The following is a 16,728-nucleotide window of genomic DNA, read 5'->3' as shown; positions in this document are numbered from 1 at the left end:
CACCCACCTCTTGTCCAGGACATAGCCACTTCCCTTCTACTCAGTCTACCTGAGTAGTCATGTGAGCAGCTTGCTGTGCTGGAGGGAAGGTGCTTTTACGGAGAAGGGTGAGCTAACCTCTTGCAGTCCGTGGGCTTGAGTTATGGCTTCTATTCTCTAGGGAACCACCCCATAGACTTTCCAGACAGCTGGGGGGCAGTAAAATCAGCTGGCACTGCCCTATTAGGGTTTGGCTTCACGCTGTGACAGCAGAGGGCAGAGTGTAAAATAGTTTATTAAATTCCAAAATAACTTCTCAATGTACAAAGTCCATAGGATAGAATTAGTGCAAATGGGAAGGGAAGCAGGAGTGGATGCAGCGTGGTCTAGGAGGAGGGCAGTACAGCAGCTGAGGCACTGGCGCGGGAGATCGGAGAGGCTGCAGCTGGCTGGAGGTATGTCTCCCTGAGTGCCCTCACTCGCTCCTGGAGTTGGGGGTTGTCCTGGTGCTGTTCTAAGGCCTGCAGTCCTGCTTGGCTGAGAAAGTCGTCAGCAGCCTGTTCCACGACAGACAGCAGATTAGAGCTAGGCCCAGCCTAATGGAGGCAGCTGAGCAGCCCACGGGGCATGAGTGGATCTAGTTCTCCATGGTCTCTATCATAGAACCCATCATGCCTGATTCTTGGGAAAGGGGCTGAAGGATTAATTTCTAATGTACCTCCCACCCCAGGAGCTAGGTTCCCATGGACTGTGCTCTCCTTGCTCTTTGGATACAGAGAGGCCTTGAGGGAGCAGGGTTCCCCCAGCACCTTTCCACAGCATAGCCTCTTAATTCCCCCACTCAGGTTAGGTGGTAGCTGTTAGTTTACCACTGTGGTTCCCCGGCCGCTGCACAATGCAGAGAAACTGGAGGCCTGAGCTGAGCCCTACCTCTGGCAGGTGCAGGAGGAGGAGATGTAGCAGCTCCAGACTCTGGCCCACCACCTGGCCATCAGAAAGAGCAAGGGTGCTGAGCAGCGAGGGCAGCACAGCCTTCTGGTGCAGCTGGTGGCAGTAGGCAGGGCCCTTCTCGGCGATGTTACACAGCACAGTCAGAGCCTAGAGAGGGAGCTGGCATGAGTATCCCAAGCTGCATGGCTCAGTAGCTGACACCCGGGGAACTGACATAACTGAAGTTGGTCACAAGTTTTATATTGACTAGACCCAACCATCTATCACAGTCCTGTATGTCTCCCTGCCGCAAGATGGTGCAGTCTGGGTAACTCCACCTCCTGGGAGGACATGGAGAGAAGCAGGAAATGCTGTCACCCCTCAAAGGAGACAGCCCCGCAGTACAGCAAACCTTCGAAGGCAGAGATTGGCATGCTAGAACCCCACTCACCTGCCATTGTCTGCATAGCCCCAGGGCAGTGCGAGATGAGCTTTCTGGAGCGGGTGACAACCCTGTTGAGGCCATGCAGAGTCTGCTACTTGTGTTTAACATGGGGCTTGGTACACTGGCAGGCATCTGTGTGCCCAGAGTCACTCTGTGCTGAAGCTGCCTGCCAGGCTGGGCTGCACAAAGGCCTGAGGATAGCTCCCTGCAGGCTTGGTGGGGAGCCATGGCTAAAGCAGTCTCCTGCCTGCAGAAGACACTAGAGCGGGGCAATAGCTAGCTACCAGTTCAGGTTTTCCCTGTTTAAGCACAAGCTGGTCCAGGCCTTTCCCTCACTGAGCCTGCTGGAAAGGTAGAGTATGCAGCAGCTCCTGTTGGCGTTCAAGAAGCTTTGAAAGTGCTTTCTTAAAAACCCCTTCATGCGTACTTCTCTTGAACGGGCTGCCTCCAAGCCCAAGTGCTGGCAGCGCTAGATCCCGGCTGCTCCTTTTATCTGCACTGCATTAGGGTGTGCTCCTCTTTCGCTGGTTGGATTTTGAAGCATCTTTCAGTTGGTCTATGGCTTATCATCCACTGGCATATTAGGAGACTAGAACCTGGGCAGGCAGCTCCCCTCATATTCTGCCAACTCCTCCCAGGATGACATACAAGTTGGGATGGGGAAGAGCATTTCAATGGGCTCCAAACCGTCCCAGGGCAGGATGCAGTCAGAGCCTCCATAAGCTGGCATGAATACAGAATCTAATAAGGAATGCAGGAGGGGACTGTCTTTAAAAAGAACCAAATAGGACAGAGGTAAATTAACCAGGTGAGGCATTTGGTACTTATCTTACCTTCATCATGGGCTGATAAAACCTCTGATATACACATGGACCTCCTATGTACAGGGCCCAACCACAGGAGCATAATCTCTTCCAGTGGCTCCTACCTGTCACCAGAGGCCCAGAAAACTGACTGCTCTAAAAAACACAATATCCCATGTAGTCAGAGATTCCCTACCAGCAGGGTCACCATCCGGGAACAGGGCAAGAGCTGCAAGAGGGCTGGGATCAGGTCCAGTGTGAGCACAGCAGAGCAGAAGATGGACTCATCAGCTGGGAAGATCAGGAGACAAAGGTATTAAGGAAACCCAAAACAGATAGGGCCTTCCAGACGAGGTTCGCAGAAGCATGCACTGACTGAGGTAGAGAAGCAGAGGATTTGCTGCTATATAAGGGGAGAGACTCGACAGAAGAATGGCCGTCAGACCAATGGTCCAGCTAGCCTGTCTTCCAACAGTGGCCAATGCCAGGTGTTCCAGAACAAATGAACAGAACAGGCATTTATTGAGTGGTCCATCCCCTGTCATCCAGTCCCAGCTTCTGCCACTCAGAGGTTTAGGGACACCCAGAGCACGGGGTTGCATCCCTGATAATCCTGGCTAATAGCCATTGATGAACCTGTCCTTCATGAATCTAATTCCTTTTTGAACCCCATTATACTTTTGGCCTTCACAACATGGTGAGTTCTACAGACTGACTATGTGTTGTGTGAAGAAGTGCTTCCTTATGTTTGTTTTAAACCTGCTGCCTATTCAATTCATTGGGTGATTCCCAATTCTTGCGTGTTATGAAGGCGTAAATAACGCTGCCTTATTAACTTTCTGCACACCAGTCATGACTGTATAGACTTCTATCATACTCCCCTTACTCATCTCTTTTCTAAGCTGAACAGTCGCTCCTCATGTGGAAGCTGTTCTATACCCCTAATCATTTCTGTTGCCCTTCTCTGTATAGTTTCCAATTCTGGGGCAACCAGAACTGAACACAATATTCAAGGGGTGTGTGTACCAGGGATTTATATAATGGCATGATATTTTCTGTATTATTATCCATCCCTTTCCTAATGGTTCCCTGTTGTTAGAATTTTTGACTGCCACTGCACATTGAGCTGATGTTTTCAGAGAACTATCCATGACGACTCCAAGATCTCTTTCTTGAGTGGTGACAGCTAATTTAGACCCCTCATTTTGTATGTGTAGTTGGGATTATTTTTTCCAGTGTGCATTACTTTGCATGTATCAATACTGAATTTCATCTGCCATTTTTTTCCCCAGTCACCTCATTTTGTGAGATCCCTTTGTAACTCCTCGCGGTCAGCTTTGGACTTAGCTATCTTGAGTAATTTTGTATAGTTTTCAAACTTTGCCACCTCACTGTTTACCCCCATTTCTAGATCATTTATGAATATGTTGAACAGCACTGGTCCCAGTACAAATCCTTGGTGGAGTCTGCAGTTTATCTCTCTCCACTGTGAAAACGGACCATTTATTCCTACCCTTTGTCTCCTATCTTTTAACCAGTTACTGACTTATCCAGATCTTCCCTCTTATCCCATAACTGCTTACTTTGCCTAAGAGCCTATAGCGTGGGACCTTGTCAAAGGCGTTCTGAAAGTCCAAGTAGACTGTCACCTGGATCACTCTTATTCACATGCTTGTTGATTTCCTCAAAGAATTCTAATAGAGTGGTGATGCATGATTTTCCTTTACAAAACCCATGTTATATCATGTTCATCTATGTGTCTGATATGTCTCTGTGTGTTCATTGCACTAGGATGGGGGATGTTGTGAAAGTGTCAGTGTCAGCACAGCTGGGCATGGAAGATCAGAGACAGTAAGAAATTTTAGCAGCTACAGTGGATTCCCCACTCTAGGTTGGAAGGGAGCGTCATGCTGCGTCTCATCAAGCACACCACCCAGAACATGTCAGAGATGGATGAACTTGTGAGCGGCCAAGGAGAGGAACTCAAGAACTGGGGAACACTGGGATGATGAAGTGGGTAGTAAGATAACGCCTGTGTTTTCTGTTCTGCCTATGGGTATGTTATCTTATGTCTCCCAAATTGAGACTCTGGTGTGCCCTTCCTTCATGAGTCTAGTCCTAGCCCAATGAGCCGTAGCAGCACCATAGGTTCTGTTTCAAGGTCTCTTTGGAGCTCTGTCCCTTCTCAGAGGTGATCTACAAAAAATGTGAGTCTCCCTGACTTTGATTTGAGGCAAGTCCCAGAAACCCCAGCCATCAGCTATGTTAGTCACTCTATTCCTGTAGCAAATTCTAGGAGAATTCCCATTAGGTGCTATGCCCAGCCAGGGTACATAGGAAAATCACCTGTGAGGTTGTTGAGAAGCCAGAGACACTCCTGCACTAGGAACGGGTGCTGCTGGAGAAAGTACTGCATGAAGAGAAACAAAGCCACCAAGAGGCGCTCATCCTGGATCTGCACTTTGCAGCCCTCTGTCTCATCCTCCGCAAGCAGGTTGCTCAGACACCGCAGCAAAGGACAGATAAGCTGCAACGGTAAGAACAGCAGCATGGGGCATTCTCCCTCATTCACACTAGTGCTTCAGACAGCAGGGGTCTAGTGCGTGGCACTGCTGACCAGCTAAGACCCTCTACAGCCTCTACTTACCAACTCCAGGCCCTCAGTAACTGCTTTTGACATCATGGAAGCCAGTTCCAGCAACAGTAGCACCAGGGTTGACACTATCCCCTGGGAGATTAACAGCATGTTGTTCACATGGCTGTGAAGGGAAAGGAACATTACAGGAACAATGAATTCAAGGAGCGAACCCAAAACCAGCCAGCACCACTCAGCCTGCTCATGTCCATTCACCAGCTGGTTTGGCTGGAGCCTCAGCTAAAAGATAGGGGGTAGCATTGTTTCACATTCTCTCAAGTTGAAATTGACAGAAGGGGTTTTGCTCTGATTCTATACAGCAGGTCCCCCAGAGGGCAGCAGCTAACTCTGGAACATTTCAGCCTAAAAGGGGAACATTTCAGAAAGGGAAAAGCATGTGGAAACAGAGGGTTATAGCTGTCTCTGGGTATCCACGCCTCACACCACACTTCCCTTTGCAAGACGGAATTCTCCAAGTGTGGCAAGCTGTCATGTGACAGTGCAACCCCAGATCGCCAATTGCAGCAAGGAAGACCAGGAGGAGGACAGGGCAAGAGCCTCATCTCAAACCAACCCCAGGCAACAGATTACAAAAGCAACAGCTCCAAGATTACATGCACCTGGGCCATGAGGGCAGACAGGGGGAGGACAGGAAGCTCAAAGAAGAGGACAGCTTCATAGAGCAACCACATACCACACAACAAAAACACTAACCCAGGAACCTATCCTTGCAACAAGGCCCGATGCCAACTCTGTCCACATATTTATTCAAGTGACACCATCATAGGACCTCATCACATTAGCCACGCCATCAGGGGCTCATTCACCTGCACATCTACCAATGTGATATATGCCATCATGTGCCAGCAATGCCCCTCTGCCATGTACATTGGCCAAACCGGACAGTCTCTACGTAAAAGAATAAATGGACATAAATCTGACATCAGAAATCATAACATTCAAAAATCGGTAGGAGAACACTTCAACCTCTCTGGCCACTCAGTAAAAGATTTAAGGGTGGCAATTTTGCAACAGAAAAGCTTCAAAAACAGACTCCAATGAGAAACTGCTGAGCTTGAATTAATATGCCAACTAGATACCATTAACTGGGGTTTGAATAGAGACACATATTGAATCTATTTCCCTATGTTAAGTATCCTCACACCTTCTTGTCAACTGTCTAAATGGGCCATCTTGATTATCACTACAAAAGTTTTTTTCTCCTGCTGATAATAACTCATCTTAATTAATTAGCCTCAGTGGTTTGAGCATTGGCCTGCTAAACCCAGGGTTGTGAGTTCAATCCTTGAGAGGGCCATTTAAGGATCTGGGGCAAAAATTGGGGATTGGTCCTGCTTTGAGCAGGGGGTTGGACTAGATGACCTCCTGAGGTCCCTTCCAACCCTGAGCTTCTATGATTTCTATGCATCCGATGAAGTGGGCTGTAGTGCACAAAAGCTTATGCTCTAATAAATTTGTTAGTCTCCACAAGTACTCCTGTTCTTTTTGCGGATACAGACTAACACGGCTGCTACTCTAAACCTGTCACAGAGCTGCAGAATCACCGGGATAGGAACAATCTCTAGTTCAGTGTCAATAATACGAGACTGGGTGTGCCATAGAGTACAAGGCCAGCAGGGAGCACCAGACCATCTAGTCTGACCCCTGAATACCACAGGCCACTCACAGCACCCATACACTGAACCCAGCAGCCAAAATTAGCCCCCATGAGACTCGACTATTATGTACCACAGGCAGAGAACAGGAAGGACCAAAGTACACCAGTGCCCAAGGCCCCCAGGGCAATGAATGATTAAGTGAGATTTACCCAGAGAATGCTGGCAGGTAACCCACACTGGGTGAAACCCCCCCCCAGGATCACTGCCAACCTGTCCTCAGCAATCTCACAAACTGAGGCTAGTAACAGGTTTGAGAACTGATGAGTCCCAACCACAGTGGATAGAGCCATGCACACACAAGGGACAACCCTCCATGACACTCAGCTCTCCCTCTGAGGTCTCCTCAAGGGACTGAGAGAGGGTTACACAGAGTGAGATAGTCTCTGAGCTAAAGCAACTGACTAAGGAGCAGCTCTTTCTGTTCCCAAACACCGGGGGTCGGGCTCTTCTTCCATGTGTCTGGAAAGCCCCAGGCAGCTTTGGGGAGCTATACAGTAAGTACCAAATGCATTTACCTACACACAATGTAATGAAGACACCAAGAAAACTCCACGGCGACTCCCATTCCCAGCTCCAGGTTGGAGCTAACCAATCGAAGCATGTGCTGGGGGAGAACCGAGTCCAGAACCAAGCTGGGGCCAGAAAGGAGATTTAAGAGAAACATGGATTTTAAAGAGGGATTAAGCAGGAGTACAAGCAACACTGTCACACGCGGGGCAAAAACCTGGGCTGTCTGATGAGGGTAACTGTACCGCTCTCCCCAGAGCTGCTCGGGTTTAACACCCTCAGTGCGCTTCCAAAGCCCCAAACAGGAGACACTCCACCAAGGGAGGACAGACCCCAAATACATGCCCACCAAAGCAATGCTCAGAGAACTGGGCAGGTTCCATCCCGTGAGGCGAGATCTGTTGGTAAATATGTACCAGGATGTTCCTGTTTGTCAACGAGGCCAGAACTCTAATAACATGAAAGGAGTCGGGGGTGTCAGTCCAGTTCCAGTGGGAGGTCAAGCATCTAGCATTGACAATCTCACAGCTGGCACTAATCAACCACCTCATTAGCAGGCTCTGCAGAGAGGCTTCGGAGCCTCAACTCGCCTCAACCCTAGACACAGTCCTTCCCAGGCAAGGCAGAGGAACCTCAACAGGTTGTTGTGGGGGCGGCTTGCACTGATGCTGCCCATGCTAGAATACACGGGGGTAGATGGCCTCAGTCTCCAGGGCTCTCGAGCCAGCTCCTTTCAGTAGCACTAAGATCAATAGGAAGAAGTGTCCAGAGTATTTCTCTGTTGGCCCCCTCGGTTTCACACAGCCTCTTATGGTTACTGAAAGCTGATTACCTGAGGGGTCAAAGAAAAGTGTCCTGATCTGTACAAAACCTCAGTGTCCTTGCCAGGGTTCTGCTCCGGCATATTAACATCACAGAGATAACACGTGCCAGGAGGATGCTAACTGCCACTAGGATGCAAATGCTGTGCTCAGCCATGTGCCCGGTCCAGATGGAAGGGGAGGGAGTGATGCTTACGGTATGATCTTGGTGGGAGCTTCCCTGGCCTGCAGGAGCTGCGACAGGACGTAGCCCAGGCCTTCCAGCACTGCCACATGAGGGGACTGAAATCAAAGAGCACAAGGCTGAGCCAACAGAACAAACCCAACTATCAGATGGGTAGCCGTGTTAGTCTGTATCCACAAAAACGAGGAGTCCTAATTGTTTTTTTTAGAACCCAGCAGGAGTCAGCAGTGAAAGGAGGAAGGCCAGTATCTACAAAAAGAAAAGGAGTACTTGTGGCACCTTAGAGACTAACCAATTTATTTGAGCATAAGCTTTCGTGAGCTACAGCTCACTTCATCGGATGCATACTGTGGAAAGTGTAGAAGATCTTTTTATACACACAAAGCATGAAAAAATACCTCCCCCCACCCCACTCTCCTGCTGGTAATAGCTTATCTAAAGTGATCACTCTTTGGGCCCAACTTGATTATCATACACATTGTAAGGAGAGTGATCACTTTAGATAAGCTATTACCAGCAGGCGAGTGGGGTGTGGGGGGGTATTTTTTCATGCTTTGTGTGTATAAAAAGATCTTCTACACTTTCCACAGTATGCATCCGATGAAGTGAGCTGTAGCTCACGAAAGCTTATGCTCAGATAAATTGGTTAGTCTCTAAGGTGCCACAAGTACTCCTTTTCTTTTTGCGAATACAGACTAACAGGGCTGTTACTCTGAAACCTGTCAGTATCTACAAAATGACTCAATGTAAAGCAGAGAGGCTGAACTTGGTCTCACCGCAGCTCCATGCTAGTTTGAAATATGTACATGTGATGGCCAAGCCATTCCTCTGAGTCTCCAGGACCCCCAGAAAGCTCACAAGGCAGACACGCCTGTGATCACTTGTGGTTAAGAGACAGAGAGATCTAGCCAGGGAGGAGCATAAAAACCATGTCAGCCACCATCAAAATGTTACCCCAGGAAATTAAAATTGTATATGGCAGTGCACATGGCGTATGCCCAGCTGCACCCGCAACTGGGCTCAGCTCTCTGCAGAGTGCCCTCTGCACACGGCCTGCCCCGTGACAGGAAGCGATGCTGTGCCATTCAAAGAAGCTCTGAGTGACTACACTAAGCCACTAGTTCAAGAACGCAGGGAAATACCCCCTCCTGCTTGGCAAGGCTCGTAGGAAGAGCCAGAGATAGGCTAGCTGGATCACTCACCTGGATACAGGATGCCAGGGCTGGAATAATGCCTTGAGGTAAAAGTTGCTTCCTCACGGCATCACTCTCCACTGCCAAGTTCCCCAGCGTGTACAAACACAGCTCCTAAAACACAGACGTGGGGGACCACAGTTACGCTCCCTATGTGCCACAAGTGCCCCACCAATCCAACCAGATGAGAGTGCCCCCTACTGGCATTACGGCGATATTGCCACTAGAGAGCAACAAACAGCACCTTGAGATGCATGAATGCTGCACTAATGGCAAGAGAGGTGTGGTTTCCAGGACCAGCAGAGCCAGAGAAGCTACTGCTAACTCAGTCACTTTACCTAGCACAGCGTTCCCTGCTTGTGCAGGAGGCTCCTGGCTAGCTAGACACAGGCACACAAATTTAGTGCATCTGAGGGTCATACTATCAACAAGAATCCAAAGGACATACTTGCTGGAGCAAGGTGTAGCTAACCTCCTCTGCAATATAGGAACACAGGGACTGCCAGATGGGTCAGACTCAAGGTCCATTTAATCCAGCCTCCTATCACAGACAGTACCCAGTGCCAGATGCTTCAGACTACTTGATGATTCAGAGGAAGGGGCAGATAGGGAGATAGATGTGGGATGGTCTGTCCCCTATGAAGGTCTCACTTCAACCCACAATAGTCAGAGACTGACTTAAACGCTGAAGAGTTAGTGGTTTTTTTTTATCCCTTCCAAGACTTTGTTTGCACTAACTTTGGCTATTCATGTTAGCCATATGACTGTCCAAACCCTCTTTGAATCGTATTGGCCACAATGACATCCTGTGGCAGTGAGTTGCACAGTCTGATTACACACTGAGTGTAGAAGTATTTCCTTTCTCAGTTTGGAATTTGCCACCTTTAATTCAGTTTCATTAAGTGTCCCCTTGTTCTTGTGTTATGAGACATGGAGAACAGAAGTCCCCGATCTCCCTTCTTTAGACCATTCATCCTTTTATAGATTTTTATCTTGTTCCCTCTTATTTGTTTCCTCTCTAAAGTAACAATACCAGTTATTCCAATCTCTCTTCACAGGAGAGTTTTTCCAGCACATAATCATTCTCATCGCCCTTCTCTGAGCCCCCCCTATTACTGCACCACACTTTTTGAAATGGGGAGCCAGTTCTACATACAGTCTCCAGCTAAGGCAGTACCATCCATTTCTATAAAGACATTCGATTATTTTCTGGATTATTCTCTATCTCACTCCTTCTACACTGTAACATCCTGCTTGGGTTTTGCACTGCAGCCACACATTCACTAGCTGTCTTCATTGCACTGTCTGTCCCTTTCCTGAGCTGATAGTTAATTTAAACCCCTGTGAGATGTGTGAGTAGTATACATTTTCTCTTCCACCGTGCATTACTTTGCCTTTATCTGCACTGCTCGTCAGCTGCCTTGTGTTGCCCATTGCCTAGCTTGGTTAAGTCCCACACAGTCTTATCAGGACTTGACTAACCTCAATAGCTTTCTGCAAATTTTGTAACGTCACTGTTCACCCCCCTTTTCAGTGCATTAATAAATATATTAAACCACATCAGACCTAACATGGAACCATGAGGCACTCGGCTGTCAACCTTTGCCATCATGAAAACCAATCATTTATTCCTACTCTTCATTTCCTGTCTTTAGCCCATTTTTGATCCACAACAATACTTTGCCTTTTACCCCTGATTATTTAGCTTCTTTAGTAGCCTCTTATGAAGGGCTTTGTCAAAAGCCTTTTGAAAGTCTAAATACATTGTGTCAAGCAGTTCTCTTTTATCCATTGTAGAGATGCATCACAGAGGCTACAGGGCCACTGTTCTACCTTCAGCCAGGAAGCCACTGATGGAGCACTGCACAGGGGCACCTGTAGTCTCCACAAGATGTAGCTCTGTCCTGAAGAGGAGGGCAGCTGCAGGACTCTATTGGAGACCTTTGTGGGCTGCATCTGGCCAATGGGCTACATTTTGGCCACTCAATCTCAGAAGTCCAACCACTAATGAAAGCCCAGCAGATGCAAGAACAATGGAGAAATACAGGCCCGCATCTTACTGTGAATTCTACACTGTGTCCTGAGAGATAGGTCAGGAGATAGGAGGTTGCTGGCAAACACGCCTCAGCCACAGTAGGGTCACTGGAGTGTGAGAGTTCGTGCAGACAGCGAGCTGCCTCCATCTGTATGTTGGCCAAGCTGCTGGTGAAGAGCCCGATCAGGACCCGCATGCTGCCCTCCAACCTGCAAAAGCAAAACATGACATTGTTTCATTCTGCTGCCCCCCCTTTCCCAAAACACACACACACACTCCTCCCACCCTGATGTCCCAGGGTCAGGAGGGCAAGTTGTCTCTCAGAGACCAGGCACCAAAAACCTGCCCAGTTCATGGGCTGGCCTGGCCATTCCTCAGACCACTTGACTGGAAAGGGCCAGGTTAATTCCTGCTCTGACTTCACTGCAGTTACACAGGGCTGGATTTGGCACAGTGTTTGGATATTGACTTTGTCCCACTTCTTTTACAATATTTTCTCTTATTCCTTCCCCCCCTCCTTTCCTGTCTTTGAGCAGTCAAATTTGCTGCCTTCTAAAGTCACTTTGCCACCACTATGTGGCATGGCAGAGAGCCTAACAAAGCTGTCCCTGTCCAGCCAGAAGGGAACTGCAATGCCGGACAGCTCTCCCTATAAGAACATGAGCAGGATAAAGTCTCAAGCAAACCACGCAGACAGGAGAGTACAGCACACAGCTCTCTCGAGCACAGTGAAGAGCCTTGTAAGAATCCTTTGCAATATATTTCCCTGATCAAAATCAGATAGAGTCATGTCCTGCAAGCTCTCAGCCTCCTTTTGGCAGTCTAGAGTGGCTACGTCCAGCTTTCCCCCATAACCTCCTCTGTTCCAGTGGGACTCTCCCAGCTCAGCCTCATCCACAACCCAGCAGAGCACAAAGGCATTCGGGCCAGGCTATCTAGGGCGCTGGCCCACATAATGTAAGGTCTTCTCTCAGTGGGAAAAGGAAGTGGTCACAGAAAAGAAAGGGATGGAGACATTTTCTAATGCAGATACTTGAGCCACACTCCCAACCACAACAAAATTTCCCATATCACAGAAATAGCTACACTGATCCCTGCTACAGAGGATATGTGGGCCCATCCCCGTCTAAGTGGATCCACAGCCATGTCCTTGCAATGGCCACTACCAGAGGGGCCCACTGCTAGCTGGATCCTTTATGAGCACAGACTAGCCGTGCCTGGGACTGGACATAGCATGGAAGCACAGACTGGCTAACCTGACAAATTTCTGCTGCGTCTCTTTCTGCTGCAGTCCCTGTCGAAGGCGACTCAACAATGTCTTCCTCTCCTCTGTTCCCCTCTGGACATCCCTCAGCAGCTGCAAAATCTGGCGGAAAACAAACAGCTGAGTGGATGTCAAGCACAGCTGCAGGGTAAAAATCACATGCCTAAAGGCATGATCACTTATGGTCATTCAAGATGCCATGGCACTCTTCCAAAGGGTATTGATACTAACCCTGGCACCTAGGTGCTACAGCTAGAGCTTATATAGCAGTCTGTAAAACACTATGGAATCCAACCAGCTATATTAACTTAGTATTGTTATTATTAATTATTATTATTATTATTAACAGAGGCTAGGGCCAGTGAAAGACATTGCAGTGAATACCTAGAACCAGAGACAAATGGTATAAACCCTTCACCTCCTGCTCAGATAGAGGTTCTGCTGCTATGTCCACTCCAGCCTGCCCGTCTCCATTCACCAGGCTGTCTTCTCGCAGAAGTCTCTTACTGACCAACTGCTGCTGCCTCCGGGCCTTCCTCAGAGCTGCAAACAAACCAACCTGATTACTGACAACAACACAGCTTTCCAGCCCAAGACAAGTTTTCACCCCACACAAAACACTGCTCTTTTTTGGGTTGAGGAGAAGCTGCTGTTTGTCTCTTTCTGCGACTATAACATCACCTATGCCAGTGTCTAGATGTTTTTCCCATAAATTATCCGATTTAGCATCTGATGAAGTGAGCTGTAGCTCACGAAAGCTTATGCTCAAATAAATTTGTTAGTTTCTAAGGTGCCACAAGTACTCCTTTTCTTTTTGCGAATACAGACTAACACGGCTGTTACTCTGAAACCTTTCTGACTTTGAGACATCCCGGTGACGGATGCTGAGATGAAGCCCACCAGTTTACCTGGTCAAGACATGAGAGAACTCAATGAAGGTCTATGAGGAAATATAGCTGAGTATCATCAATGCCAAAGTTGAGCTAGAGAAGATAGACAACGAAGCAGGAGAAGGGCCAAAAACTGAATCTTTTGGGACTGCGAAGAGAAGGAGCTACTGCCCCCACCAGAGACAGGAGAGAGGGAGTAGTGTGATAATGTAGGTAGTGGAACCATGACAGCTTCCATTCTATGGACAAATCAAAACCAAGCATGAAAGCAGGCTTTGTTGCACTATTCCCCGGACAAGCCAACGAGAATCAGTGTTATGAATCCACCAGCTGCAATATCAAGAGGGTCTAGAATCCAGTAACAAACCACCTGTGATTCCTAAGGGGTGGGGGGAGTGAGGGAGAGGAATAAAAGGACAAGACCCCTCCCCAGACCCAATTATTGAAACAAATAGACCAGATCTTACCCTACATGGACACCTCATCTCCAAAGGCCCAGCCCAACCCCATTCCTAGGAGCATGGCTCAGATCACACCCAGATTTGGCCCCTTTGCAGGGACCAAGACTCTTGTTCCAGACCCAAGCTTGCAGATCAGAGCACTAGACCCAAGAGAGTCTCTGGTTTCAGAGTGGTAGCCATGTTAGTCTGTATCAGCAAAAAGAACAAGGAGTACTTGTGGCACCTTAGAGACTAACAAATGTATTTGAGCATAAGCTTTTGTGGGCTAAAGCCCACTTAATCAGATGCAAGATATATATTTTTTCCTATGTATTTTCCACTGCATGCATTTGAAGCTTATGCTCAAATAGAAAAGAGTGTCTGTTTCTCAGTCCCTGGCAGTAAGCCCGGTCCCAGGGGTCTGAACCCCTTCCCAGAACAGCAGCAACTCCTCTCAGCCCAGATCCCCCTCCCAAGACCCCCACCCCCCAGACACAAGGATCCAGAGCCAACTGCCCCCAACCGAACCAGCTGCCCGGACCTCCAGAACCGCCCCCCCAGACTGGCTCCTGCAGGGCCCAGCCGGGGTCCCCAGGCCTGAGCCCGGCGGCTCTGTCGGGCCCGGACCTGACTCCTGCTCCCGCCGGCGGCCCCGCAGCTCCTCCAGGCCACTGGCATCGGGCCGGTACCGGGAGCTCCTCCGGCTCCACATCCCGATCGCGGCCGAGGCGGCGGGTGGAAGCCGCCGACGGCTCCAGCGCGGAAGATGGCGGCCGGGGACCGCGCGCTTCCGGGAGCCGGGCCCGAGCCGCGGCGGCGCGGCATCTACGGGAGGCCGCGGTCTGAGCTGCCGCAGCAGGCCTCGGATCCCGGGCTCTGTGAAGATTGGGGCGCGGGTGCTGGGGGAGCCGGAGTCTGCGGGAGGGAAGGAGTCAGTGAGGGGGGAACTGGGGGTCCCGGGATGTCAGTAACGGCGGTCCCGGGGGCTGAGGGTTCCTGGCGTGTCAGTGAGGGGTGTCCCAAGGGTGTCAAGCTGCGGGGTTCCCGGGGGACTGGGAGGATTCCCAGGGGGCTGGGGTCCCGGGGGTGTCAGTGAGGAAGGTCCCAGGAGCATTGGGGGATCAGTGAGGGGGGTCCCAAGGGGGCTGTGAGGGGATCCCAGGGGGCTGGGGGGCTTGCATGTTTCAGTGCGGGGGGTTCCCTGGGGGTCCTAGATGTCAGTGAGGGTAGTCCCCAGAGATTGGGGGACCCCAAATGTCAGTGAGGGGGGTTCCCAGGACGTTTTGGGGTCCTGGGTGCTAGTGATTGGAGGGTCCAATCACTCCAGGGAATTGGGGGTTCCAGGTGTGTTAGTGTGGGGGTTGGGTAACAGTGAGGATGTGACCTTGGACTGGGGCCAGCTCTTATTGTCGGACTGAGCTTGTTAACTGTAGTGTTGAGTTAACCCGTTCTCTGCTCTCTTTCTCCTTCCCCCTATGGCCTTTCACAGCCTGCAAAAGAATCTTCCATTTCACACTCACTTATACCTTTGACCCTTCCCAAAATATTCTGCAATGCTTGCAACAGCATTAGCAATATACAATGCTGATCTGCCTTCCCCAGGAGACCCCTTGAGAGAGGGAGCCATCAGGGTGTGACAAGGAGGGCTGCTGGGGGGTTGGGGGCCTTGGGTGTGTCAACTGGGAACAAGGGTATTTCAAGAGACATCCTGTACCTGGTGCCAAACATCCCCACGTCTCCTGTTCAGTAAAGAGCCACTAAGAAGTGACTGGTCAGACACATTCTCTCAAGCAATAATCATGCTGAAGATCTGACCTGTGAGATAGATGGAGGATTTTTACTGTGGATAAACTACCTGGATGGACAGGAGAGGCCGGCCCTTTAAACTACCCTTTGTTCTGTATTTCCCATATAATTGTCCTTGTTTCCCTTGAAACACAGGTGGTCTCCCCTAGTCAGAAGGGGCTGCCAGAGGACAGGCGCCCTGGACATGGTTGGCCCTGACTGTGTTGGTCAGGGAAGCCCTGGGGATGTAGATCAGGAGGCTTCACCAGAGAACGCGTTGGGGAATTGTGCTGTATTCCACTTTCTGCAGCCTTCATAGAATATCAGGGTTGGAAGGGACCTCAGGAGGTCATCTAGTCCAGCCCCCTGCTCAAAGCAGGACCAATCCCCAATTTTTGCCCCAATCCCTAAATGGCCCCCTCAACGATTGAACTCACAACCCTGGGTTTAGCAGGCCAGTGCTCAAACCACTGAGCTATCCCTTCCCCCCTTCCCTGGCTCCTTTGGTGAACTTTCAGTATGTGGCACTGCCTGTTAGCCAGGTGTTATTTGTGCCACTCCTCCCAAGAGTTTCTAGTCCAGATAGTGACTATGGGACTCTATTACTGAGGGATTTGACTCATCCTTGAAACTCTTTTCTCAAGTAAATTCCCCTACACATGCACATTTTGCAGGCACAGCTTCAGAGGTTAGAAATGGGCCCATTAACATCCGGATTCTGCCCCACTGAAATCAATGGAGGATTTGCCTTTGACTTCAGTGAGAGTAGGATCAACCCCATATAACTTCCATGCTGACTCCCTTGAATGATAGGAAAGTAATGTTTATAATCTGATTTGAGTTTAATCTGATCTAGCAGTAACTGCCAAAGTATAATGTTCTGTATCTCGAAGGAACACCCAGCACCCCCGTGCTCATCCGTATAAAATGATTGTGTAGTATCCAATGCAAAGTTTGTCACATTGGGTGTCTTTGGAAGGCTCATGATGCACCGAGCATTGTTGTTATAGTAATGTTACAGTAATTGTTGTTACAGTAATGTTATAGGTTGTAATTTCATTTATATAGTTATGAGGCTGAAAATGCGTCCTTGTGGCTTAAAACAAGCCCAGGCAAAAATTCTCCAAGAGCAGAGGGG

General features: G+C 49.3%; 1 protein-coding gene across 3 annotated transcripts; it reads right to left on the bottom strand.

Moving 5' to 3' along the window:
* Positions 1 to 256: 256 nt before the first annotated feature.
* On the bottom strand, positions 257 to 14,601 carry TMCO6 (transmembrane and coiled-coil domains 6). Of its 3 annotated transcripts, XM_048860158.2 has the most exons (12): positions 14,433 to 14,600; positions 12,894 to 13,018; positions 12,468 to 12,577; positions 11,237 to 11,420; positions 9,186 to 9,290; positions 7,996 to 8,081; positions 6,987 to 7,103; positions 4,805 to 4,916; positions 4,504 to 4,684; positions 2,354 to 2,448; positions 910 to 1,077; positions 257 to 536 (listed from the first exon to the last, which is right to left on the bottom strand). In XM_048860158.2, the coding sequence occupies exons 1-12, from the start codon at positions 14,515 to 14,517 to the stop codon at positions 366 to 368; spliced, it is 1,539 nt and encodes a 512-aa protein (XP_048716115.1). In that variant the 5' UTR covers positions 14,518 to 14,600; the 3' UTR covers positions 257 to 365. The 3 variants fall into 3 exon arrangements, with proteins under 3 accessions (XP_048716115.1, XP_048716117.1, XP_048716116.1); XM_048860160.2 differs by lacking the exon at positions 910 to 1,077 and having other exon boundaries at positions 14,433 to 14,601; XM_048860159.2 differs by lacking the exon at positions 6,987 to 7,103.
* Positions 14,602 to 16,728: the final 2,127 nt, after the last annotated feature.

Source organism: Caretta caretta, chromosome 8, assembly GCF_965140235.1.
Source record: "Caretta caretta isolate rCarCar2 chromosome 8, rCarCar1.hap1, whole genome shotgun sequence".
Lineage (NCBI taxonomy): Eukaryota > Metazoa > Chordata > Testudines > Cheloniidae > Caretta > Caretta caretta.
Note: the sequence above shows the minus strand (reverse complement) of the source record. Positions and strands in the feature narration are given on the sequence as shown.

Bases quoted from the DNA above. Each gene is read 5' to 3' on its own strand.
- TMCO6 (XM_048860158.2), bottom strand. From the start codon at position 14,517: ATGTGGAGCCGGAGGAGCTCCCGGTACCGGCCCGATGCCAGTGGCCTG. The intron at 8,082-9,185 runs GTGAGTGATCCA...CTTTGATTTCAG, and splicing joins CCCTGGCATCCTGTATCCAG to TCCCCTCATGTGGCAGTGCT. The intron at 7,104-7,995 runs GTAAGCATCACT...TTCTGGCCCCAG, and splicing joins GCTCCCACCAAGATCATACC to CTTGGTTCTGGACTCGGTTC.